The sequence below is a fragment of the Nesoenas mayeri genome (genome assembly GCF_963082525.1).
Source record: "Nesoenas mayeri genome assembly, chromosome: 11".
Classification (NCBI taxonomy): Eukaryota; Metazoa; Chordata; class Aves; order Columbiformes; family Columbidae; genus Nesoenas; species Nesoenas mayeri.
The window spans coordinates 9,783,066-9,809,215 of record NC_137563.1 but is presented as its reverse complement, the minus strand read 5'-3'; the positions used below and the strand labels follow the sequence as shown (position 1 = coordinate 9,809,215).

The window sequence follows — 26,150 nt, the reverse complement described above, 5'->3', positions numbered from 1 at the left end:
TGTTGACACTCGCCTCATCCGTATAAAAGGAGACTTGCAGACTGCAGATTTTCTGTGCTTTCTGCACTGCTTCACCAGCTTCACACCACAGCTCCATCACTTTCCCTTGCTGAGGATCCGTTTCTGTAGTGGGTTCTCGCAAGAATGAACGTTAAATAAATAAAATCATTTCTTCTGCTCTCCTAGCTCAACTTGCTTCCTTCTTTCTCTTTTATAATGTCAGGCTTTGGAAAGAGAGATAGTGTTTGTTTTCTGCAGTGTGAAACCTGCTGTCAGTATGCTTTAAATAACCCATCTCTTGCTATTGTTATCTGTGCTAGAAATGCCAACCCAAGATTCTCTGCAGCAGAAAGGTGGATTTTCTGCTATGACACACTTTCATTTCAGGTGGACAGGGAAAAGCATTTGCTCATTGTTTGTTATCCAAGAGCAGCAAACAGATTTTTTCACTTCCTGACTTCCTATCCAGTCCCTTACCCATTAACTCATGGTGCTTCCCTGACAGACCTGTGCTATTAGACAATACACTGAGGTTTTGTTGTTGTGGTTTGTTTTTGTTTTCTTTTTATTGTGTTTGCAAAAAAATAATTTCTTGGGAGGAGATGGAAATGAATTTATAAATAGCACTTTACCAAGGAGATCAGAACTGTTGTCCCCATGGTAGCGCGTGAGGAAACGAACCTAGAGGTGGGAAGGGACACGCCAAAGGACAGAGCTGACTAGGGACTAAGCCACAGCTCCTGAGTCTCAGTGCAGGCCCCTCAGCTGGAGGCAATGCTACCTCTTCCCAGCCCTTCCCAGTGGAAGCTCAGCTTCTTTGGGCAGAAGCCAGTTCTTCAGGTCAGTAAAATAATGATTCAAGTCTTCAACAGGCCAGAAGTTTGTGTTTCTTTTTTCCAGTGCCTGGGTCTTTATTTTTACCTCTGTTTACGCATCCCAGCCTGGTCAGTTTGCTGCAGACTGCAGCCATGTATTGTTTAAGAAAGCTGACACATTTAGAATAGAGAAACCTCTGAGGTTTTTCTTCTTCTCCTGTCAGACATAGATGGCTTTTATCCAGTTGACTGCTTTACAGTGCCTTTATCCTTTGCTGACTTGAAAACATTTCAGATAGTTTCTCTTGTTTTATAGACCCTGTAGCTAAAAAACCAAGCTATGTAAAAACATCTGTACATAGCTGTGCAATAGGCTACAGACATGTAGGGTAATACAGCATGATTGCATTCATTGTAGCATTTGCTCCACTGCATAATCAAATAGAAGCATTCCAGTTGCACACAGGATATGTAAGAGTAAAGGAAGGAAATGAAGGACAGTTGCCTACTGTACTTTTACATTTCTTTTGCCTTACAGCTGCCAAGACTAAATGCAATTTTGAGAGCAAGTTTTAAATAACGTAGAGATGATCTTTTACTAGTGATAACTGAGAAAACAGCACTGGGAAGTGTGCATAAAATTCCCCCCTGCCCCATTCCCAAGAAGGAAGCTTGACCTGCACTGATTTTAATTTGATTTTTTTTTTCTTTTTTTTCAATTTTGGTTAACCATCTGGTAACATGACCTAGTATAATACTTAGCCTATTTTGCAGAGTATCTGGTCCTGGAAGGATTTTGCTACACCAAGTGCATTCAATAGACTAAAGTCAGTTTAAATCCTTGGAATGTTGTTGTTTTTTATTCAACAGTTCTCCCACTTCTACCACCTCAGCACAAGTTCTAAGCCTTTCAGTTGTGATTGTGCTACACATAATGCAAATAGGAATTGGGTGTGTAACAGAACCTTTTCACCACTGAAAAATCTTCCCTGTGTTTACCATCACTCTGAAAATGCAGCAGGAACTGTGCTCCAGCTGTGATCCAGTACATCCAGCTCATGGCTGTAAATGTTAATGGCAAGTGCTGTGGGAGAGGTGATGAAATTTTGAGCTGACCTGAGAATGCACGGACCATGTTTTGGCATCATGTGTTAGAGAGAAACATCTCCGCTTTGACAAAATCAGTATATTATGGGGAATCCCACTTCATAGTTGGATTTGCGCTGTATGCACAGTTCAGCAAAATTGAGGGGCTGACGAAGATGATCTGTGGTCACAGCTGTATTTAAGCATCTAAAAACACAGTCTTATTTTCAGATGTTCTGTCCTGCGCTTGAGTAATGGTTACAGTGCAGCAAAGTGTAAGTGATGTAATTGTATTTAATAGTTCCCTGACCATGGGCTGATCAGCTGTGACTCTTTTGTGCTACAGTTGTGAATGAAAAAGTAGGTAAATGTCGCCTACTTGGAGGTCTCAACAAGGCCATTTAAAGTGGTGCAAATGCTCAGTTACCCATAGTGGAAAAAATAATGAAACCTGAAAAATCATGACATGTAAATAAAACTCCGACCTATTTCAGCATAGTCTCTTTTTAATCCTTTATATTTGGCTGTTGGACAAGGATTCTGTATGTTGACACTGTGAATCCTGTGGTTTATTAGATGGTAGATCATAAAAAGGGAGTGATTGAGGAGCTAAACTTCCTTCAGTAGTTGTTGCTTGTAAAAGTGGAAAAGACATTTAGAGAAGCACCTATTATAGGAAGTTGAGAAAGAAGATGAAGCCAGCATCAGCTGCTCCTCGACAGCAAACTCTGGAGGGCAACAGTGCAGAAAACAGAAATCACGTCAGCCATCTCAGCCTGTTCTTCTACTCTGCAGGAGACTGTGGCTAAAGATGGTAACTTCATAATTTGGTTAGAATTTATGTCTTTAAGGTAAGTTGGGTCATCTTCTGGCCTCAACTTAGAACATCTGGCACGGAAATAACGCTCAGCTAAGGATTCACCTGCTAAATCAGCAAATTCACATTTCTCTGTTTAATGTCCAAAAAATTCGGAACAATTCTTTTAACTTCATTTCTTGGGAAAGTTTGGATGAGTAGAGGTGAACAAACAGGCCTAAGTAATAAAAAAAGATCAAAGAAAGCCAATGTGGTTTCCAGGAAAAGAAGCAAGATCATGGCTTGGTGACTTGTTGGAATTCTTGAAGACTCTTCCTGCCAAACAGACAAGGAGAAGGCAGAAATGCAGTGGACTTCCCATTCCTAGCTCTTTCTAGAAGCTTATGATGGACTTTCATTGCAATAGTTAAGTGTCTGACATTCATGATCGAGGAACATGGGAGATAATTGGCTTCAGTGGCCTGAAGAATAAATAGGAAAAAGTACTGATAAAGTCCTTTATATTTCTGCCAGTTCAAAACTTTTAGTCAGATACTGCAGGGAACAAAGTTTGCCTCTGGCCTTGTGTCTTTTGAGAAAAGGATAGGCTGATGAAGTCAAAAATAAGATTTTTGTGCATCCCAGGAAGGAGTCATTACTAATCAACAGTGCTGGTGTACAGTGAAAGATTTTGATATTGTAGGATCTTTTGGCTTTTCAACTCTCTTGCAGATCGCATGGGCTTCCAGCTGGGAAATTACACTGATCTTCATTAACCCTGAGTGAATACAGCGTGGCACTTGTGGTCAATGGCTCTGATAGGCTTGACTTTTAGTTTTGTGTTTCCCCTGAACAATTATTTATTTTGAAGAGGTATAATCATTCTCTGAGTTGGGATACAGACTAGAGAGAAGCTTGTCCTCTTTCTTTGTTCATTTTTCCTTCCTGATTAGATCAATGCAAAACTATGTGTATGTATCTGTGTGTATGTTTGCAGTTCTGTATCCATCTATGTGAATGTATGTGTCTTCTTTCAATAATGCACATTCTGGAAAAAAAAATGCTGTCTTTAAATTCTTGGTAAAATACTTTGAATTTTACATACCTGAATTTGACCAGATCTTCCTTGCAGAAAATAATGGGGTTTCCTTATCAAGTTCTTGCCAGTTTAGATAGGAAGGTGAATGTAGGACATGGTGCAATTTTAGCCTAATTCTTACTGAGGTGTGTATATCTGTATCTATGTGTGTGTATATGTATATATATATCTATAAACTGTCCTTTGAACCCCTGGAATTTTATATGGGCACCGGCATTCTGCCATAGGCACTTTTTAATTTCAGGTTCAGAATCCTATAACCTGCAAATAGTTTATCTTTTTACCTTTTTGATAAGCTGATAGAATATGTTGAACTTATTAAAATTAAAAAGAAAATCCTAGGCCCGACCCCTCAGCTGTACTCTTTCAGCATGGTTTGTAGAATGCTGAGGATTTCTGTGCTTGCTTAGCTTGGATTTAGCCTTGTGTTTCTACTTTAGTTAGTGGTCATGAGCAGTCAGCAGGTTGAAGATGTTTGTTGGTTTTGCGTAGTTGTGTCACACGTTTTTGTGTAGCCATTTTGCCTGGTCTGTTTGCATTAAGGCTCTGTCTGACCACAATTTGACTGCTGGTACACATTAACATACTACCAAGGATCTGCTCTTTGGTTTTATAATGTCATCCATCAAGCTCTAGCGTGTACAGCAATATTTGTGCTGTTGTAGACAAACAGAGTAAACACTGCAGTTATTTGTAAGAAAATTGGCCGGTAAGTTACGAAACTCCGTGTGGATATTTTCATTTACTGGAAAGTTAAACTGATGCTCTAAAATGAGTCCATCAGTCTAATCAGAATTTGTTGTTGAAATGAGAGAAAAGTAAAAGATTGAAGTTAGATTTCTATTTAGAATTTATATTTTATGTCTCTGTCTAAGAAACCTGTATTTGGGATTCATGTTTTCTATTTTCTATGCCCTAGTTTGTCTGCTATCCTAGTTATACTAGTTGGTCAGAAAGGAAGTATTTTTTCCATCTTGGTCTTGTCTGGGTCCAAGTATGGATGAAGTTCCTGATGACACCTCTCTTGCCCTATATCTTGAGTCCCCATCAGTTCTGGGGAGGTGTTGGTGCTCCTTCCCTTTGATGGCCTCTTCCAAGTGTCTGTTGACTTGGACTCAGCAAAGCATCATTGTCCATTGGAGTTACTCTGTCCTGCCAGATGGTTTTCCCTGTGATTCTTGCCTGACCTTCTGTATCTGGACACAGACTTAAGCAGCAGCTGAAGTAGAGATACTCTCCTGAACCTGGACCTCAGATCCTGCAACATAAAAATATTGCTTAGGACTACTGAAGTCCTAAGCTTTGTAGTTTTCTTTTGGAGGTGTCAGTTGCCTCATGAGAGTCTGGTAACTTAATTATCTTTGTTTTGTGTCTCTTCCTCCCTGTATTTTATTTCATAGAATCACAGAATGGTTTTGGTTGGAAGGGACCTTCCCAGCTCCCCCAGTGCCACCCCTGCCATGAGCAGGGACATCTTCACCAGCTCAGGTTGCTCAGAGCCCTGTCCAGCCTGGCCTGGGATGTCTCCAGGGATGGGGCATCCACCACCTCTCTGGGCACCCTGGGCCAGGGTTTCACTGCCTTCATCGTAAAAAAATTTCTTCCTTACGTCTAGGCTGATTCTCTCCTCTTTTAGTTTCCTTCTTCCATAATCTTCTCTGATTTGCCACAGATTGTTTTTTGTTTTTTGGGTTTTTTTTCAATGTATTGATCTGTCTCCCTTGGATCTTCTCATTTCCCTTCCCCCTCTGGGGAGCAAAGTGAGGAGAAGAGACTCTTGACACAGCTCTCTCTCGCATGTTTGCATTCTTTGTGATGTCTCCCTGAAACAGGAAAGGGAAAGGCTGGGATGCTCCTAGCTTAGAGCAAAGGTCCTGAATTCCCAGAGTGTTTGGTCTTTACCATGATGGGCCCCAACTCTTGACTGCTCTGGTTTGTGTTGCAGTGCAGAGGTGCGTTTGCCGTGATGGCTAGATCCTTGAGATTTTATTGTCTGAATGGCAGATTCAAAAGTGATAACTTTTGAGTGAGTATCTGAGAACAATCCCTCTGTTTTCTGTTTTTATCTCTTCGTTGCTTGTTCCATTTTCAAACATGGGAAGACTCTAGTCCATATTTGTTCAATGAACTGATGTGTTTACAGAGATGCAGAATATTCATGCACCAGTGTCTGTGAGTCACAATATGGTCTAAACACTGAAGAAAATAAAGCTTTTTGGCTTTACACTGAAGTAAAAAAAAAAGACCAGCTTTCTGGGCAGTGAGAACTAAGTAAAAGAAACCAGGAAACAGCTTAATGCACCTTCTCCAAACCCAGTGGTAATACTGGTATTGATTTCAGTGAGATTTTGATCAAGCCCATGGTGATTATGATAGCTGGTACAATGAGATCGGATGTAATACGTATTCACCGTGGTTTTGGTGAATGCCATGAAGCTGTTTATGCTGTCATTAATCAGGTAGCTTTGCTGGGAAATGTGTCTCATTCCATGACAGCTGACAAGAGGCTGCTGGGCACCAAAAAAATACAAAAATAGCCCATCTGCGTAGCTGGGATGTTCAGCTGTTACCGTTGCAAATTCTCTCCACGAGCCACTTACTGAATTGCGCTTGACAGCTGAGAAAACCCCAACGAACCACAGTGCAGACTCAACACAGAGTTTTCAGGCAGGGACACACAGATTTGATTCAAAACTGGGAATGTCACCCAGACAGTGTCCAAGTATTAATACAGAGGAGCTTCTGAACTTCTCAGGGGTGTTTTATTTGGAAGCGCGTGAGACTAGAAGAGGCACTTCTCTCCTTCTTGATAGTTTAGCACAAACACCTAGAGCAATAACATGCACACGTGTGCAGAAGAATGTCCCACTGGCTTCTGCAGGACACTGTGACAGTAAGTTTCTTTAGTTCTGCCTGCAGGTGCAGTCCCCCTGAGCCTCACATGCTGTCATTGCTGATTTCAGACTAGAAAGGCCTCAGGATTGGGACTGTGCCTTGACTTGTGTCTGTGAGGCACCAGGGACTCTTCTGGCTGCTGTCAGTCATCACATAGATCTCAGCACTATTCAGCCAAATTTGTGTTTTCTTTCACAGGAGCTTGAGTTTGAACATGAGAGATTTCTTAAGTGTAGAGAAAAGCTCATGCTGGTCTTTTTCTTAGTGAAGATTTCTCTCTAGCTTGTGTGACTTTAACAGTGACATTTTATTTTTGAGTAATTTAGAGAAAGAGGTACTAAAGAAAGTAGACTCAGGACATACTAAAAATATGTCCAGCTATATTACATCTGAAATTAGACATCTCCTCTGTCAGGCTGGTGCTGTGATGTGTTTATATACAAATATATATATATATATATATAAAATCTGCATAAAGTACCACATGGGTCCTTCCCTTCTGTGGGATGGAAGCCAGAATGGACAGCTCTGTTTGAGAACCCAGAGGAGCGCCCTGTAAATTAATAGTAATTTTAGCCTGATTTGGTGAGTGCATGTTTTATGCGGTTGTTGGTCTACCCCAGTGTTTCCCTAGTAGCTTTTTAACCCGTTGGCCAATTGGATTCCAATTTGAGGATATGTATCTCAGAAATATGAGATTTTTGGAAGTTTTCTGAAAACGAAGAAACTGAGTGGAGAAGAAAGGTCTCTCCCTTTGATGCTGCCACTGAGGGAAAGATGCATCACCCACATTTACATCAGAAACCCCAAGTGGAAGCGCAAACATGGAAGGATCATTTTCACTCCGTACTCCTGGCAGCAGAGATAATAACCAGTGCTGAGGTATTTGGGACCAGCTTCATTCTCTTCCATGATACAAGCTTTTGACCCACGTTCTGACTTCAACATTATCAGGCACAAAACGCAGGTTTGTCGGTTTTCTCAAGTCAGGCAGGCTGTGAGGTTAAATCAGCAGTCAGCAAGGAATTAAAACAGAAGGGCTGAAGCAAGAACCGCTAAATAAGTTTATCAGTGCGTGTGTTGGCTGGCAGCTTGACAAAGTGAAGCCAGGAGCTTAGACAGCCCTGTAAGTCAAGATATAGGAGCTGTAATTGAGAAGTATCACAGAAGCAATTTGGAAAAGCATCTGTTCAAAGTTTGATTACCGTGAATCATCCCATTCTGCTGGCCTGCTCTGCTAGTCGCCTGAGCTGCTCTTATTTTGCCAAGAGAACAGCTTGACATGCATACAGTGCCTAAAAATAAAATACACTTTAAATATTAACATGTTTCAAAAGTATAGATTCATTCACTTTTTGTGAACAACAATTGCTTAGTCATTCTTTAAGAACATGGAAAGAATTTAATTGGGAGCCATGGAAGGATGCCATTCATCAGCAACACAGGTGTTTGGCCATCTCTAAAACTGTCCCCTTCTGCAGACTGCGCTGAAACTCTCCAGACACTCCAACATTGTTCATGATGTGTTCCTGAATATTGTTTAATGAGGGCAAGACTGATCCTTGCTCATGAACCCACCTCTGACCAACACCAGGGCAGACTGAGATAGGCATGGCTCAGTAAAGCTCTTGAAACTGTTAAAAGAATCTTTTCATTTATCTGAATAGCTTCATGAGTTTCTTAGTGTTTGCAATTACAAGACAGAAAAACTGGAACTGAGTGCTGGACCCTGACTGTTAGCTCTTAAAGCAGATGCTGTTTGGTACAGAGACTCCAAATATTTTTTCTGATTTATTGCCAAGTCTGACCTTGACTCTTCATTCTGGAAGGGAGATACTGAGGAATTTGAAGGCTCCAGGATCCCTGCTGCTGAATTCTATGTTCCTCTTTGTTTAGCAGTCTCATTAAAAACTATAATTTGATCTTTTTCTTCATTCCTCTTCGTTCTCTCTGAACTCAGGCCCTCTGTTGAAGCAGATGGCTCAGATGAGTTGCATAAAACAGACAAATTCAAAACTGAAAGCCACAGAGCTCATCTGAAAAAGCAAGATGAAAATAGCCTCAAAGCTGGTTTTGGAACCCTACACAGTTTGCAAAGCTGCAACTATTGCAGGCAATGCCAGGGTTCTTTTTCCATTTCTTGGAAGATTAGGGAACACCTGAGAACAGGGTGGGTGTTAGCAGACTAACATAGGCATGTGGCAGAGTGTGAGCATGGGAAATGGCAGCCCTCAGGCACGTCCATTTCTTTTGGTGACTTATTTATTTCCTGAAAGATGCAGCTTAAGGGACGCTGGATCAATTATTGAATTCAGGCCTATTCCAGCAAATAGGACAGTTCAAAATGAAAACACTGAAATCTTGAAATAATTTTGATTTTTTTAATAACATCTGAGAAGGTGAAGAGTGAGATTCATGAAGGCTATTCAGGGCAGGAACAGGTGGAGCTCTCTCCTCTGTTCAAGCCATCCAGCAGTTGAGAGATGTAGATTCATTTCTGTCCCATGTCCCTCTGCTTCAGCCATTGAAGTGAAAGACAGTTTTTCACACAGCTCTACAAATCCTGAATCCAGTGCTGAGTCCTCCTGTTGCCTTGGCAGTTTGCCTGTCTTGCGTGTTATCATGTCAATATTTGCATACATGTGAGAAGAGAAGATCATGCTGAATTCTACAGCAGCCTGTAGATAAGACCACCATGTTCATCTCTACAGCCACTGAACAAAGTGAGGCCAACAGAAGACATTAATATCCAAATGCCTTTGAGCCCCAGGCCGAGGTGACTTTCAAGGGCCAGAATCCAAATCCCGATTCACAGTTTGGTTTCACAGTTGTTGGTGATGTTTTCTTTGAGTTCACAGTTCCATGATCCTGTAGTCTTTCAAAAGCATCAGATCTCTCCTGACTTCTGCTGAATCTGATTCCTTTTTTGTGTAAGATACCCTTGACTAACCTTGTCCCCCATGCCTGTCTCTTTTTTTTTCATTAGTTTGTGTCTCACTGATTTCTATTGCTTGTTTCTATACCAGTTCTAACATCTGTCTCTTCCTTAAGCTAACTGCCATTTTTTTGCTAAGGCTCAGGCCTCCCTGCCGGAATACTTCCATGTCTTTAGCAGGCCTTATTGCAGTCCAGCTCCTACCTTTCCTTAAGTGAACCCATGATGCCAGAGACATATGACCCAGGGCTGTAGATGCTTTTTTCTCCAGCAGTAAGTACACACAGAAGTTCTGAGAGAGCTCATCTTCCCTTCTGATCTTCTGCCCTCCTTGACCTTTGCCTCCCACAGAAGTGACTCCCTGCTGCTTACGAGATCAAAGTCACGTTTCTTGAAGACTCCTGGAAAACCTATATTATCTCCATTTACTACATTTCTGTCCCTGTCTCTTCTCATCCCCTAATCTCTTCCCATTTGTCTTTCTCCCTGGTTCACTAAATGTGAATTATTCCAGGCTTCTGTGTATTTCCCAGTGCTATGTGTTCCCTCATCCAGCCCATCAGTCCTTCCCCAGCTAGAGTCCTTCTCTCAGATCCACCTTGCTGGCTCTTCCTCTGCCTGTCCTCTTAACAGGAGTACAGCTGTTGTAATTTCTCTTACTTTGAGTAATTAACCCCACATATTTCCATGCACGTGCACAAGCTTAGAGACTTTCAGCACTGTATAATGATATCTATAAAGAGTTGGTGAATTAGGTGCCAGGATTTGGGAATCTACATTCAGGGATGGTGGTCTGATTTGGACTAAATATCCCAAACTTGGTATTTAACTAGAGGAAGAGGAATGCAGAAAGGAACCGTGCTTTGCGTGTTTGAGATCTGCATTCAGCAGCTGCCCAGACTCCTGTCGCTGGGGAGTGTGTGGAGAAGCTCTCTGGAATGCGGCTGTTAGCATATCAAAGGTAGAGTAAACATATAGATGATACCCTGCTTCCTCTGCGCCAGTTAATTAAGCCACTCCTCATGTCACTTTAGATGGAGAGGATTTATTAATATGCTGTCATCTAGGGAAGCAGTGGTTTACCAAAAGGGAGGAGTCATGTTAATAGCATAGAGGATGTCACGCTGAACAAAGAGCAGATGTCAAATAAACAAGGTATTTCTTTTTATCTCCTCCTTTGCTGAGGTCTTAGATCCCAGTGCTTTATTATGAAAGCTTAGAAAATTAGGTCTAGAAAAATCTTCAGGTGGTCTCTTAATGCATTCCTTTGCTCCAAAGCAAGATCAGCAATACACGTGTCACTCCTGATGGATATCTGCTCCGTGAGGCTCACTAGTATACTTGTTACCAGCTTGCTTTGAGTTACTGTGAGTGCCATACGTCTCTTCAGGTATATTCATGCTTGGAAAGGAATGGGGTTTTCAAAGATACCAATGGCAAACCTCTGGGGGTTTCTGAAGGTTGTCTGCTCTTTGCTGGTGTAACACAATGTTAAATGCCTCTCTGGCATGTTTTTGTAGGCCTTGGTTAAAGCGTCTTCTAGGCCAAAAAAGGTGTTAGGACATCTGTCAGCTTTCTTCGTCTCAATGTATTTGGTATATGAAACAACCTTTTATTAGCTTGGGTGAGGACAACTGTCCCTGGAGTCATGAGAGGTCTCCATTTCTAGGGCTTTTCGACTGCCTGAGCAGCCCCTGTGCACTGGGAGAGGTTCTGCCTAAATCGGTGAATTAACACAGCATGAATCCAATGCAAGTAGAATTAGAATAAGGCTCTTGACATCTTGGGGGTTGTCTGTGTGTGGGCAAGTTAGTAAAGGAGCAGATAAGTGATTCATCCATTAAACTAGGGAAACCACAGGAGGGTTTCTAGGAAACATAAAAGCCCTGCAGAAAGACTGAAAGCTAAAGCTGAGTTGGCCACGCTGGGGAAGGGGTTCCACATGTCCCATTAATTGCTGTCCTGCAGGGTAATTAAACAAAGAGAAAAAGAACATAGCAAAAGAGCGCCTTTGAGCTCTAACGATTTGCAGTATCTTGCTTTCTTTGCAGGTTTACAGGCATGAAGAGGTCTAGCCTCACAAAGGCCTTTTTATCAGAAAGGTATAGAGCAAAGCAACTTGCACAGACCCAACCCCGGTTAGATGTCAGCTAATCTGTTTGCGAATGGGTGCAGCGCATTCCTCAGAGATCAGTGTGTGCTGAAGGAGTCAACTGAGAAGTTCTGTTGAGCTTCAGTGGTGCCATCGCTGAGATTTGGCTATATCTGCATGAGTTGCAGTCATTTCACAAAGACTAAAGCGCATGGTGCAATCTGGCTCTCACAGTTTGAATACTGGTCTTGTAAAATGTTATCCGGGGCCAGTCACTAGACCCTTGGGTGCCATAGCAATATTTTACTACCAAATATCTTCCCAGCAGTCAGAAAAGTATCCCCTATAAAAGGTATTGTGTATTTCATTAATTCGTGCTATTAGGACCTTGTGTTCTGAGGAGTATTACATTATCGGCTCTCGAAACATCATAGCTGATACTGTGAATATTGGGGAGAGATTTTATTTGTTAGTCTTTTAGGGTGTGAGTAATGAAGATCAAGAGATTCAGAAAGTAACTATGCTTTGTGTTTCAGCTATTTATTTTTCTTGCTGGGCTTTTGGGATTCTGACAGCACTTGTGTATACTGGAAGTGACAGTGTTTTCAGAGTTACAAGGAAGAAAAGATTTTATTGGGCACTACAGGACAAGACTTGGGCCCACAGGGGAGGTGTCTGGCCACAGGGTACACTGAGTTCTGGGAAAGCGTGTTGCATCCCTGCAGGTCATGCTGGTTTGGAGGCAAGAACAGAGTTTTACAGACGTCATGTTGGAATTTGGCATGAGGTAAATTCTCCAAAGTAAGAAGAGGATTCTGTGATGATGGGCACATTTGCAAAGAGCTGATGAAGTACAGAAAGTCAGGGTCTGATGTATGTTCTCAGAAATAGTGGTGGCTTCTTGTGTAATCTTACCAGTTATTTGAATGCTGTGTCTTAGCTCACTTTTCTGTAAAGTTGCTGTAGTAGTTGCCAGTTTCTCAGTAAGGCAGAGGGGAATATATGGGGACTTGGATACCAGTTTGAAAATCTTGTATTAAAAGAAATGTGTGCTGTAGAGTCAGAGGAGTGAACCTTACGTGCCCTTGGCTAGAGGTTTTCTGGGACTCCCAGGAATCCAGGTCATCTTCTGCCTGCAGAAATTGCATGGGCTTACCAGTGCTCAAAAAACTTAGTGCTAGAAAATACTTCTCCTACTTTACTCCACCAGCTAAAAGTAGGGGAGTTGTAAACACAATATACCTGCCTAGATGGTGTTCTTGGTTAAATTCTGCAGAATTACAAGCTCCTTTTGAGGACTTTTGCTGACTATTCCTTTGTTATCTGAATGCCTCCCCAGTCCTGTGTAGAGGGTTGTATTTGGACCAGTCCTGTGTTGCCTTGTTTCCTTGATATACGGTTCAACCACCTCCCACCCGGTAGGGAATTTAAGCCCTCAGCAGGGAGTGGATGTTCTGCCCCTCAACAAAGTCAAGTGAATTGTGAAGTAATTTCTTCCCCAGACTCATTTTTCTCTCATGTATGGCACCAAGATAATGAGATAGTGAGTTATGTTCTCTGTCCTTTGATTAAGTACAAGCAGAGGAAAATGCTGTCTCCATTGTCCATGTAGATTTCTTTCTCAGGCGCATAGAGATGGAGCTTGTTTCACATTTCACATTCCCTTTAAGGGTAAAGGGATAAGCATGTCGAGGCCTATTTGAAACAGGCTATGACTGACTTCTTCCAGTGTCTGGGTGCCTATTCTGTCAAATGGTCTGTGGCATCAGCAGCTCTTCCAGTATAAATACTTGAGTTCAAAATATTGTGACTTGCACTGGGTAGAGCACTTGGCATGACTGTTAATTGTTTTCATACCTGACTGTAGCTGTTGCTCGTGCATTAGATGGTTGTATAATAATTCCTGTACTTGTGATTCATAATGAGTGTATTGTTTCCAGGGTGGTTTTCATTAAGTACAGTGACAATGAAAATTATTGCTAAGGAAAACAGTTTCCACACATGAATATTAAACTCTAATGGAAACCATGTTGTTACTTCAAGATTAACAGAGATTGGCATCCAGATGACTATCCAGCACTAAGCCACATTAAACTGTGCCACTAAAATTGCTTGTCTGGCTTTGAATTAGCACATTCTCATAGAAGGAAGGACCAGCTCACCCTGTTAGCTTCTTCTGGATGATCACTGCAAACCAAACTTGGGACCTGGGGACTCAGCAGGACAGTGACAGTACCAGCCTTTCCCTCTCTATGTTGTACATGCTGGGAAGTCTCCTTCCATGGAGACTACTCTTATTTCACCTGGATACCGCTGACTTCTTGAGACCTCTGTTTATTCAGCTGTACAACGGGGATTGTGTTATTACCTATCCTGGAGGCAGTTTAGTGGGTACTTCTTTAATGGTTTTTAAATTTTGGAACTTTTTATATGTAGACCTTATAGAGAGGAAAAGTATTTTTCATTTTTAAGTATCATAAGCACTGAAAGATTCCCTTGGTGACTGGCTTGATGTGTAAATACAGGCAGGACATCTCTGTCAAACATATCATTGCAACTGAGCGGAAAGGCAGAGCATGAATCACTTCTAGGCTTTCCTGATTTTACTTATGTAGGATGTTAGGAGAGGATGCAGGAGTGTAATTGATGGCAATGTGTGAGCTGCACAAATTGAAAATCGTGGGAGGATGAGAAAAACATCAGCTCAACACCAGACTAGTGATGGTTGGGAAGGGAAGGCTGCTCTGTGTATGGGGATACGCACGAGTCTCCATCCGTGCCAAGCAGACTTCGGGACTTCAAGTTTGGCTCCCTTCCCAACAGCAAATACACTGGGAAGAGGAAAGCTAGCCAAGTTTTAATCAACTAAAAGTTCTGTATCCAGAGGTGGCTGGCAAAAGGAGAGATTAAAGTATTAGGAGTGCAATGAAAAGAAGACATTAGAGAGTTGAAAGCTGTAGTACCTGGATAAACCACTTGCTGAGTGAATATTCCAGTTGTCAGAAGGAAGCCCTGGGTGTTTCAAATAGGATGAAATGTAAACCCACTCACCAGAACTTGTCTTTTTGCAGCTTTGGCTATCGCTGTGGCAAGTATGTAATATCCTAATGCCTAGCTGAGCTGCTAGGATAAATGTAATCATTCCCCTTGGAGATATTGCTAGCAGAGGGCTCATTAGCTGGCAGAAAGGCCAACAGCTGCGAACTGTTTATCTATGACAACTTTTTGGATAAATCTGAGTTTACACAGTTGCCTGCGTCCTGAGGTTTGCTATGGAAGTGCAGATAACTTTGCATGTTCAAATCCAAGCATAGAAGTTATAGGCAGTAATTATACAATTTCTCATGAGAGAAAGGAAAAAACCCTCACACTTGGTAATTCTAAATACAGTATTTGGCTTTCCCTCTACCACTGATTCTCCTACTTGACCTTTTTTGATATTAAAAATAGATTTGTGGAATTGCTGGCTGTTAGTTGTGTATCTGGGAAGATAAGGACTTTGTGTCCCTGAAGAGAGCTGCTGTGTATTTGAATGAGTACAAGTTAAGTTGTTTGTTGGTTTGGGGTTTTTTGTTAGTTGGTTGGTGTTGTATTTTTTTAGCAACAACAACACAAACAAACAAAACCCCAGACAAACAAACAAAAACTCCAACCAAAGGCAACCAAATAAAAAAACCCACCAAACAAAAGCAAAACCCAGTTCTACTTTTTCCCCCCCGTTTTTCATTTTCACACACCTGTCTCCCAAATGGGGCCAGAAGCAAAGTTAGAGCAATAAGAGAAGTTCCTCTTAGGCTATTCCCAGCCTGGTAGAGCTACAGCTCGCCAGGATTTTCATGAACGTGTCTGAATTCATGAAGTTTCTATTCCAGTTCTGCGAACTTGAAAGGCTCAGATAACAATCTGGAATTTATGAGGCAAACAACAGTTTCCATTCATCTCAGTGAAGAAAATAAATCATATTAATGCAGCTACCAAGGCATTGTACTGCTATCATTGTCGGTTAAAGGTGTATTTTTCTCTGCATGTCAATTATATGGATCATTGTATTGAGTTACAAAAAAGTTGCATTTACCTTAATGTTTCAGATATTTTTACTAAAGAACTGTACTGTTTGCAAATCAATAGCATATTTGCTATTTATGTGAAATATATTGTCCAAAAGAAAATTATAGTCTTAGGAAATAGTTTGATAGAAACTATGTATCTTTCAAAAACATTTTTGAGGCAAGCTTTTCCAAGCTTAAAATGTTATAACAATTTGTTATAACTGGCCTGCTGTTCCAGCATGGCTCTTATTAACAAGCACTCAGCAGTTCATGAGCTGGACTTCTTACCGACTTGATTTCATGTACTGCAAAGTTTTGGGCTGTCTGCTCTTCCAGAATTATAAATTTCCCTGCCTAGTCCACTTCTGTTCCTGTATTGTCTGATCCCTGGGCTCCACTGCAACAGAAGTCTTTAATAATGGTAATAATAAACTCATTTTAGATGTCTACATTTTTAAATTGGTCATTGCTTATGAGCTAGCCACACAGGATTCACATTAAGCACTGAAAATAACTAATAAAAATCATGTGACTAAGAGTCTGTAACTGAGCCAGTCACTTATTTTTCAGCCACTGATAGATGAACAAGTCCTTAATCATTAGTTTTCCACCTTCAAATAATGAGGCTTTTAGCACCGAGCAGTGTTATTGCCAGACAGTTTTAGTGGGGATTAGAACCACTAAACAAAGACTTCAGAAGAATTACTGTTTGAGGTAATGTATTTGACATTTTAATTGATATTTAACCACTTTTAATATATTGACGTAACTCTAGACTATTTTGCTACACCACATCCCCCAAACATAGAAATATTGCCCCCTGCCACCTCCAAGTGACAGCAAACATTGAGTCACTCTCATTTTATGAAATTTATTCGAAGGAAATTAAGGTGAATCATTTCAAGCTAAACTGCCTTGCCTGGTTGAGCACTGAGCTCGAGATGCAATACTGCTTCTCAGCTAAAACCTCACATGTCAAATATAACAGAGATATATTGGCACTGGTTAAATGGAAGAGAAAGGTGGAAAAATCAGGTTTACTAGTAGGAATAAAACACTTTCAGTAAGAATCCTGCTCTGGTCATTGCTGCACCTGAGCTGCTGAAAGGTAACCGAAATACCTTTCCCTATTGGAAGTGTATTTCAGCCAAGTTCATAGAGTCATAGAATCATTTCAGTTGGAAGAGACCCTCAGGATCATTGAGTCCAACCATAACCTAACTCTAGCACTAACCCATGTCCCTAAGAACCTCATCTAAATGCCTTTTATACACCTCCAGGGATGGCGACTCCACCACCTTTTTCACTTCAGCCTACAACCATTTGTGGTACCCACACAAACAAGTCTAGTAGAGCACTGCACAATTGTCTGTGGGATCAAATCCTAAATTCCACTAAGTCAAAGAAGACTCCTGCCACCTACATGAGCTTTGTGACTCACCGTCAGGGTTTTGCCAGCTTTCCTGGCTCTGCCATTCTTGCTTTTTTTAAGTATGAAAATAAGGGAAAATGTAACATCTTTTCAGAGAGTCTCTGTTTATTGCTCTATTCCTTCTCCCCAACTTTATTCTGAAAACAGAAAGAACTCCATTTAAACACAACTTCACTGCATCTTCTAACATTGTAGTAGGGGGCATTAGCAGACAAGATTAGATTAATGTTTGAGTAGGTGAAATGTATTTTCCAGTGAAAGCAGTGAAGGTGAGTGTGTTCAACTTGTTTTCTGTCTGGCAGAATATTTTTGTGTGTGAACAGCCCTGATATCTCACTGGGTGCATCCTTTATCATTTTGGTTGAGTTACTGCTGTTATGTTTTGGGTGAATGAGCTGTTTCACTCATTCTAATGGGAACATTCTCTGTGTTTCTGTTGCAGGAATTGCTTACCTGGGAGGTGTCTGCAGTGCCAAGAGAAAGTGTGTTCTTGCTGAAGACAATGGTCTCAATCTGGCGTTTACAATTGCACATGAACTTGGGCACAAGTAAGAACTTCTTCTGTTTCTGTCTTTTCTGATGCCACTGTAGCATACTTTTCTTTAAAGCCACACAAGTGAAATTACTAGTGTGGCATGTTTGTTAGGATTTCATAAATCTAGCAGATGATAAGGAACTTAGTTTTTAGGAGGCTTATGTAAATATTCATTGCAGCACAAATATTTGACCCTCCCCCATTTTTCACTCTACGTTTTAAGGCCTCATTCTGTTGGGTGATTGATGGTGATAGGTAGAGACAAATTCTGCTGTTGTTCATGCTGTAGAATAGGTCCACAAAAATGACATCTATTTCAAAATCTTTGAACTTGCTAAATTTTCTCTGAAGTTCAGATGTTTATGTCAAGGGTTTTAATAGTTAAATGGTTTGTTGGGTAATGGTTTCATCTCTACATGTGAGGTAATCTACTGTGGCTGAAATTGTAAGCATCAGAATTTTGGAAATGCCCTTGAGCAGTATTATTTGATCAACAGAAAGAAATCACATTACTTGATTTATCAGCTTAATCACAGCTAGCTAACACACTTTGAACACTGACTGGAAAAAACAACAAAGAATGCGATAATTCCTAGTCAGACAGAAATTTGCAGAATGGAATTACTGAGTACTTTCTGCAGGTGACTTTGAAGGCTTTTTAAAGGTGCCTGTAAATATCCCATGGACAGAAGGAAACAAAATTGACTGGAAGAGTCACTTACTGCATCGTCTTAGTGCAGTTAATGAGTTAACCCAAGGGTCAGCATCCACATTCACTGCTTTCCAGGCTAAGTATAATATGCACTTACTAATAGTACTTAGAAGCTTTTTTCCCTTTCCATTGACATCACTCTGGTTGCACTGTGTCATAGTTAGACTGTGGAAGGTAGAGAATTAGACCAGGAACTAATTTATACAGGGGCCAGGGCTGTGCCTATGAGATTTTCAAGCACACCTTCCTTTAGTCTCTTGGGGTGCAAGATAGGAAATCCCACCGTTATTCCTTCAGTAAGAAGCGGTGCGTAAGTTTTGTATGCACCTTTCTGGACTCTTATTTGTGTGTCTGTTGTGTCTTCCTTTCCTACAGTAACAAGTATTTGACAGCTAAGAGCCCAGGTATCATGTTCAGATTCTGGCTAATCTCATTCCATGACAAATAATTATTTTATGGCAATATGTTTCAAAATTGCATGGAGGATATATAGGTTACTACCAAAAATGACAAAATGAAAATGATTCTCCTCTTCACCCTTCAGTGACACCAAAAGCAGCTGAGCCAAACCGAGGGTGGTTTCAGCCAAAATGAAGGACATTTGGTTTTGGTTTTATTTAAATTGCATGCCAAGATGTTAAACTGAGCCTAAATTTAATAAAAAATTAACCTGTGGGTGATGTTAAGGGAAATTCAGCACTCATCTTTGGATGGGCCAAGAGCAGGAGGGAAAAATACTTGAGCTGCAGAAAATCCAGCTGTGTAAAAGAGTGAGACTGGTCTGCCATGGTGTTTGCCAAGTTTCCCAGCAGAGCTGTCAAGCTTCTTTCTAATAATGTCTCGCACAAAATCCACAACATAAATAGGGGATGTAATGCTTTCAGATATAGCTCTCCATCTGTGCAGAAAAGAGCAAACTCCATTTTCTTTTCCGAGTGCAGTTTTGGTGGAAAGATCATAATGTCTTTTCTCTGCTGGTTTTCTTTCTTTACCTCTGACTTGGAAAGCTATTTTGAGAGGTGGCTATGAGATGTCTAAAGGGACTGACAGAGGGTGGCTTGGGTTCAGTACCCTGGAGGATTCAGACAGTGAGTGTGCTCTTGTGCGGGGAATCTACTGCTGGCAGCATTCTGCTGCCATGGCTGTTTTGGGAACAGGTTACCGCGTTTCACAGTGAGTTGCAATTGTCTGTAACACACTGGAGCAAGCCCTCCAGCCCTTTTGGCCCCTCTTGCCTTTCCTAAGCCCAGCCATAAGCAAGCGTAATCAAACCCCAGTGTACCAAATCAAAGAGAGGTGAAAAAACGCTCTCTCTCACCACCCAACGCAAGCATGAAAATCATCCATCTATACTGTCATCCACCAGTGGTCTAGTTAGTTATTTCAGAGTCTGGTTGATTTACTGGTGCCTTTCTGGCCTTGAAGTCAACAAGAGTCTTTTCACTGTCAGGCGTCTCCTTATTCTTCTGTTTTTGAACTGCAACAGGATGCTCTGAGCAGTCCTGTTTCAGCATGTCTTATGCAAATAGAAGGATTCTTTGCAGACTTCACCTACAAACTCATAGTTTTTAAGTGAAGTGAAAGGAAACCCATTGTGGAGATAAAGACAAAGAAGCTGACATGAGATTCAAGTTATAAAATGAAAAGCAAGGAAAACTGGGTGCAGATTTTTTGATTTAAAAAATCCAGTCAAAACTTACATCCCTGTTTGCAAAAATATAAATTTTGGAGAGCTGTAATTGTGAACTTTATTGAAGGCTGATTTCCTTATGAGTGTAGAAAAGCTGAGATTTATTACTTCTTACCCTAAGACTAACAAATGTCTGTGGAGATTACAAGCCCAGTTTGGCATTCACAGATAGTTTCTGATGTAGACTTTGGAAAAAGTGAATGGATTACTAATTGATATGTCAGATTCCTAATCTGCCACTAATGTCATTTGGACTCACTGCAAAAAACACTATTACAGACAGCTGCACTGTTAAAACATGGAAGCATCATTAATTATGTCCATTAGAGTGATGCTTATAGGTCATATAAAGGTTCATCTTCAGGTTTAACCTATAGACTTGTTGTGCTTGATGATGAGGTGACTGATATAACTGTGATCTGTTGTATTTGTATCTTCAAATTTGGAGCAGTAATTTTGGTCCTTAGACACAAAGGGAGCACCCATTTGTATTTAGATGCAATTTTTCCTACAAAGAGTCCAGGAAAAGAATTTTGCTGTTACAAAAAAGTAACAGGCAGGGTAGAGATCACTGAATATGTGATGAGGCTGCAAATTATAAACTTCTTACTATACAAGCAGGAACCCTCAGCAAGTGTTGTCCATTCAGCATGGTCAACAGTGGATGTCTTTTAAAATAATACACTTTAATGTAACCACAGTGAGTTGGGTTTTGTCCAGGGATTGCTGGGTGGAGGACTGTGTTCTGACATACACAAAAGAGAAGGCACAGAGAACACAGCGGTCCCTGAAGTCTTAAAAAGTGTAAGTCAAAGGTCTGGCTATTATAAACAGGTTAATATGCTGAACACTTTCTTACTCTCTTCTTTTGTCAGACTAGCAGGGCAACTCCATCAGTAGGAGCCTGAAAATGCTCTACTGTTGTTGACAAGATCCTGAATGGTGCTTCTCTCCTCCTCCATGAACTGCCCACTGTGAAGCTGATCTGAGATTCATACCCCACGGACCACCCTGAACAACCCTGACTTTTAGAAAACCAGTGCCACTTCCCCCTCCTCTGTTCCCTTTTTGCCTACAGCAGTGACATTGTTACCATTTTCAAGTCCTTCTCCAAAGAAAAAGGCAAATAAGTTTTTTTTTAAACAAAAGCTGGGATTCATCCTTATATCCGTTATTCCCTAAGTGAAGTGGGTGGACTGTAGCCAGTGGTTTTTCAGGACAACAATGCCAGCTTTGTTGCTATTCCTCTTTCTTTCAACAGCCTCGACTTTCCTGTCGTGGGACGGGGGGCGGGCTTGGGTGGGGAGGGAGGATTCCCATTCATGAGCTAGCGGAACCTGGCACTGCCTGGATGCTGAGCGCATAGCCAGAGGTGGTATGGCTGGAAGCCACCCTGTGTTGGATGCCCTCAGGAAAGCGAATCAAAATCAACTCACAATGAGGAAGGTGCAGTCAGTTGCCAACAGTCTGAAACCGCATGGCCTCAAACTTGAAGCTGAAACAGATGAGGACAAAAACGAGTCCAAAGGTAAAAAGCCTATAGTGCACAAACCTAAGAGGCCTGGATTTGGAATTAGCCAAGAGAAGAGTTTAGAACTGACAGGTTTCTGTCCAGTATGATTATTTGCTTTAGATATTAAGTATTGATAGATGTAGCTTGGTTAAAAATACTTTAGGGTGGATAATTATGTGCTGCATACCTAACTGTGGCATTTCTGTTGTGTTTCCAGCAATAGTGGTGTTGCAGGTGAAGGGAAAAGCACTCTCTGGATATTCCTTTTGTGGCCTGATACTTGTGCTATTAGACTTGTGAATAAACTTCCCTCCCTGATCTGTCTAGTGCAGCACACAGCAGAGATTCTGTCATGCAAATAGTTATAAGGCAGAATGTGAAAATATTGCAGGCTGAAGGAGAATGTGTCTTGAGCAGATCCAAAAGTGCAGAATAACGTCCTGTGACAACTTACACTGGTGCAGGCATACAAGCTTCATTCCTAAGAACCAAACAGGAAATTAGCAGTCCCCCTTGTCCTGCACTTTATAAAGATTTGGTCATAATGAATTCTTAAAACTAACAGTTTCACATGGAAGCCAAGGACCACCAGAGTAAGCGGGATGCAGATCTGAGCAGTCAGGTAGTGCTGCGGAGCGCACACTGTGCTGATGTAAAACTGTTTCTGTTTCTTAAGCAGCCTGTTTTGTGATCCCAGTCAGCGCAGCGATGGAGCCAGCCAGCCAAATCGTGGTAGTGGTATGAGAGGAGTGGTTCTGGAAACGATATAAAAATGGAGGGACCTTTACTACAAATTCTCTCATTTTATCCTGGGATTATAACACTGGGGTGCAGGATGTAGGAGCAGAGAAGCTGTTTTGAAAGAAAAAAATCCAAACCAAACAACCCTCTGTGTCTTCTTTAGAGCAGCCCACCATAGTCTAGCCTTGAACACAGCACTCTACCAATGTAGGCAGCTGAGTGTGCTTTATATCCTTGCTGGCTTTAAACATTAACCCTATTTTTCTAAAAAGCTCCCATCTGGACTTCTTTTTCTGCTCTGTGTTGCTCTTTTGACCATCTGCATTGTAATGATGGCAAAGGCAAGGATTTCTTCATAGCATTTGTAAAGAGCTGGTTTTTAGACGTATGAGCAAAGCAACCAGTAGGATCCTAGAGTGTTATGGTGCTGACAGCGAGATCGGTCACAGAAAAGAAAGCAGACCTTGCCACTGCTGTTTGAAGCGTAGCAGAGGCATGAGTTAGTCCCCCATCTATCAGACAGGTTCTGCCTGACCTGAGTTTCTGGGGAATGTTTTTCTTCATTGCTATTGCAAAAGTGCACCAATTAATTGCCAAGAAGCAATCTGTCCCCAGATTACTTCTTACCTCCCGAAAGGCATTAAAAACAACATTACTAAAGTTGCAGAATCAAACATATAGAAGTGCCAAAGTCTCAGTTTCAGGGTTATCTGGACAACTTCAATTCTAACTCTAGTCCTGCTGTCTTGCAAATGAGGCTGAACTTCTACACATAGGGTAGTATTTCAGCATGTAGTTAGAGACTCCAGTTTAACCTGTGTCCACAGGCATCTTATTCACTCCTGTGCAAGCATGTTTCACCAAAGAGAGACCTTGCAAAGAAATGCCCATCTTGTGGACCTGCAGGGCAGTATCCATGTACGTGATGGCTCAGGGATGCAGCCTGTGGCTGAATAAACCTCCCCAGTGGGTGTAGATTCTGTCTTGTGGCAGAGAGCTGTGGCAGTTCCCTCTGTGCCTTTGTAAAAAACCCTTGTGGCTGTTTTGACCCTGTTGCAAAAGACAATGTGTTGGAACTCACACGTCTGCATTTGCAGGGTTTGAAAATCAAGGTCAGCTGGATCCCAGGGAGGACTGGAACCAGAGAGAACCCCATGCAAGCTTTATTCTAGCAAGCTCAAGTATTAGTCACTGTGCTGCTGCACCAAGATTTCCTGAGTAGCCAGGTAGTTAACTGCCCCAGTGATATTCTACTAGTGCCAGCACTCTCCATTTAAAATCTCACAGGAATATGTGGCTGTTCCAGTATATTGCAGTCTCAGGATTACTGGGAGTGACTGACTGCTGTGTAGACGTACCCTGAAGCTGGCCAAAAGCGCTGGCAATGCTCTGTACCCATCCTGGAGCTGCTAATTTTATTTTCTGCCGTTTGTGTTGTAAAGCTGTTGTGGAATGTCTCTCTCTGTTCCCAGGCTCCCTTTTCTTATTCCCCTCCTCCCAGATTTCCTTGTTCTTCCACAGATAATTGCAAGCACATTTTCACAGTTAAGTTGCCCTTCTCTGTACAACTCCAACAGGACATAATGGAACACTGCTTATTTCATCATGAATGTTTGTACATCAGAATTGGGATGATCTAGTCAAAGCAATTATTTAATAAATTATTTTGGTTTTGAGAGAGAACTAGGTATAGACTAAAATTTCAGGAGATGCCTCTTCCACTTTTGGTAACACACTGAGGGGTCTGTGTTAGACAAAAAAAATTATTATGTACATAATAACTTGACATTAGTAGCTTTTTGAAAACTGTGTCCTAAATTAGTCAAAAGTAAGCAGAGATCAAAGACAGATACAGATCTAAACACATGTGAATAGAAAAAAATTCAGTGTATACTTCTGCAAGCATGGGTGGTTGGGTGGTTTGATGGAGCATCACTAGATGGAAGGTATCTCGATGTGTTTGCTCAACATAATACAGTACCTGTGCAAGTTAATTTCAATCTCAGAAGTAGAATATCCCTGTTGTATTAACCTTATCTGGGCAAGTTGTTTTTACATTGACAGTAGGCTATCACATAGAGAAAAATCACGTACAGAAATCACATAGAGAAAAAGAAGATTGGGAAGGAGAAATGGAGAGGTGCGAGTAGTAACATGTGCCAGACTGTGGATACCAGGCCTGGGTTTGGATTTTTTTTTTAGTTTTATGTAAAACTTCAAGATATTTACAGGTGTGGTTCCTGACCCTGCTAAGCCCAGCATGGCGGTGGGTACCTTCCCTCTATCATGTGTGTCTTTTCTCGCTCTTATATCTTCCAAATTTGATATCGTTTATTCACAGTGTTGGAGTGTAACCACATTGGAACTGGGTACGGGAATGTCCACCTCCCTTTGCTTTCTGGGCTCTCGTGGCAAGTGTTAGTGTGGTTCTGGTCATGGGTTTCTATGGTTTTACTGTACGCTTTGTGAAGGATGTCTGCATAATCCCTAGTGAAACAACATTCTCTTGCAGTCCCTCTAATTTCTTTGTTTTGGAGCATCTTGGACAGCTTTACTTAACATAATAAAACTGCACCAAATGGGCAAACAGCAGTCATTTAGAAACTCCCAGACAACACAATTTTCATTTAATTGATAGCTTTGTGGCTTTGCCAGCTACGTCTGTCTTTTTGAAGGCTTATTCTGCTGAGTAAGCCACAGCCATGTTAAATAGCTGGCCTGTAATGATTTGGCAAATCTTGCACATGCTTCCAGCTACATGGGTTCTGGTTTCATACTTCATTGGCTTCGCTGGCAACAGCCCTGTGCATCCAATGACCCAAAACACAGGGACAGTACAAGTCCCCATTGTGCAGCCTCTACAGTACACACCAACACAGGAAATATTAGGTTTGCAAATGCCATTTACCAAATAATCATTTGTTTTTTATACACAGGCAGCAATCTAGCTGAAATATTTACTTTTCCACTAGCAGTTGGGTTCCAATAGCCTGTAACCCACGCTGTCTGCCTGGCCTGCTGAGTTCAACAGGTTCCAGGTGAAAATGACTGCAGAGCTGGGGAAGGTGATAAATCCCAGCCTGTCACTTGGAAAAGCCTTCGGTAGTAACTCAGCAGCAGCAACGCCAGTGGAAATGTTGTTGCCTCTAAAAATGTGGTTCCCTTTAGCACTATGTCAGTGGAAGGCTGCACTGTAGTGGAACGAAGTTCATTGCCTCTTGGGCAACAGTTGTGTTGGGAAGTAAAATTCAGCAAAAAGAGTTTACTAGACAAACGAAATAAACAGGCTTTCTTTGTTCTCACTGGTCCTTTTCCATTTGCAAAATCCTCCTTACATCAGATGCTGGGCCTCTTTCCATTGCTGGATCCAACCCAGCAGGGAGTTTTGTCGTCTGTGTCTTCACTTGAACCTCAGTTTCCAAAAAAGAGAAGAACAATCCACAGCTTTCTGCCTTTGTTTTTGCTTCGGTGAAACAAATCAAAGCAAGAGTGTCATCCTCTCCACTTGGTATATTGTTTTACCTCTTTCTCCATTCGCAGACAACAAGTGGTAAAATGAGAAGAAATGGCCTTAAGTTGCACCAGGGGAGGTTTAGATTGGATATTAGGAAAACTTTCTTCACTAAAAAGGTTATCAGGCACTGGAACAGGCTGCCCAGGCTCATGGTGGAGTCACCATCCCTGGAGGTGTTTAAAAGCTGCGGAGATGAGGTTCTTAGGGACACAGGTTAGAAGTGGACTTGGCAGTGCTGGGTTAACA

The 26,150-nt window shown here is 41.5% G+C and overlaps 1 protein-coding gene across 1 annotated transcript in view; it reads left to right on the top strand.

Moving 5' to 3' along the window:
• ADAMTS17 (ADAM metallopeptidase with thrombospondin type 1 motif 17) overlaps positions 1 to 26,150 on the top strand; it is a gene marked incomplete at its 5' end in the record, with an annotated part of 173,454 nt that overhangs the window by 51,698 nt on the left and 95,606 nt on the right. Inside the window, one exon of the mRNA XM_080350967.1 lies at positions 17,642 to 17,747. Within this exon, the coding sequence (XP_080207093.1) occupies positions 17,642 to 17,747 (106 nt within the window). The remainder of the gene's footprint in view (positions 1 to 17,641; positions 17,748 to 26,150) is intronic.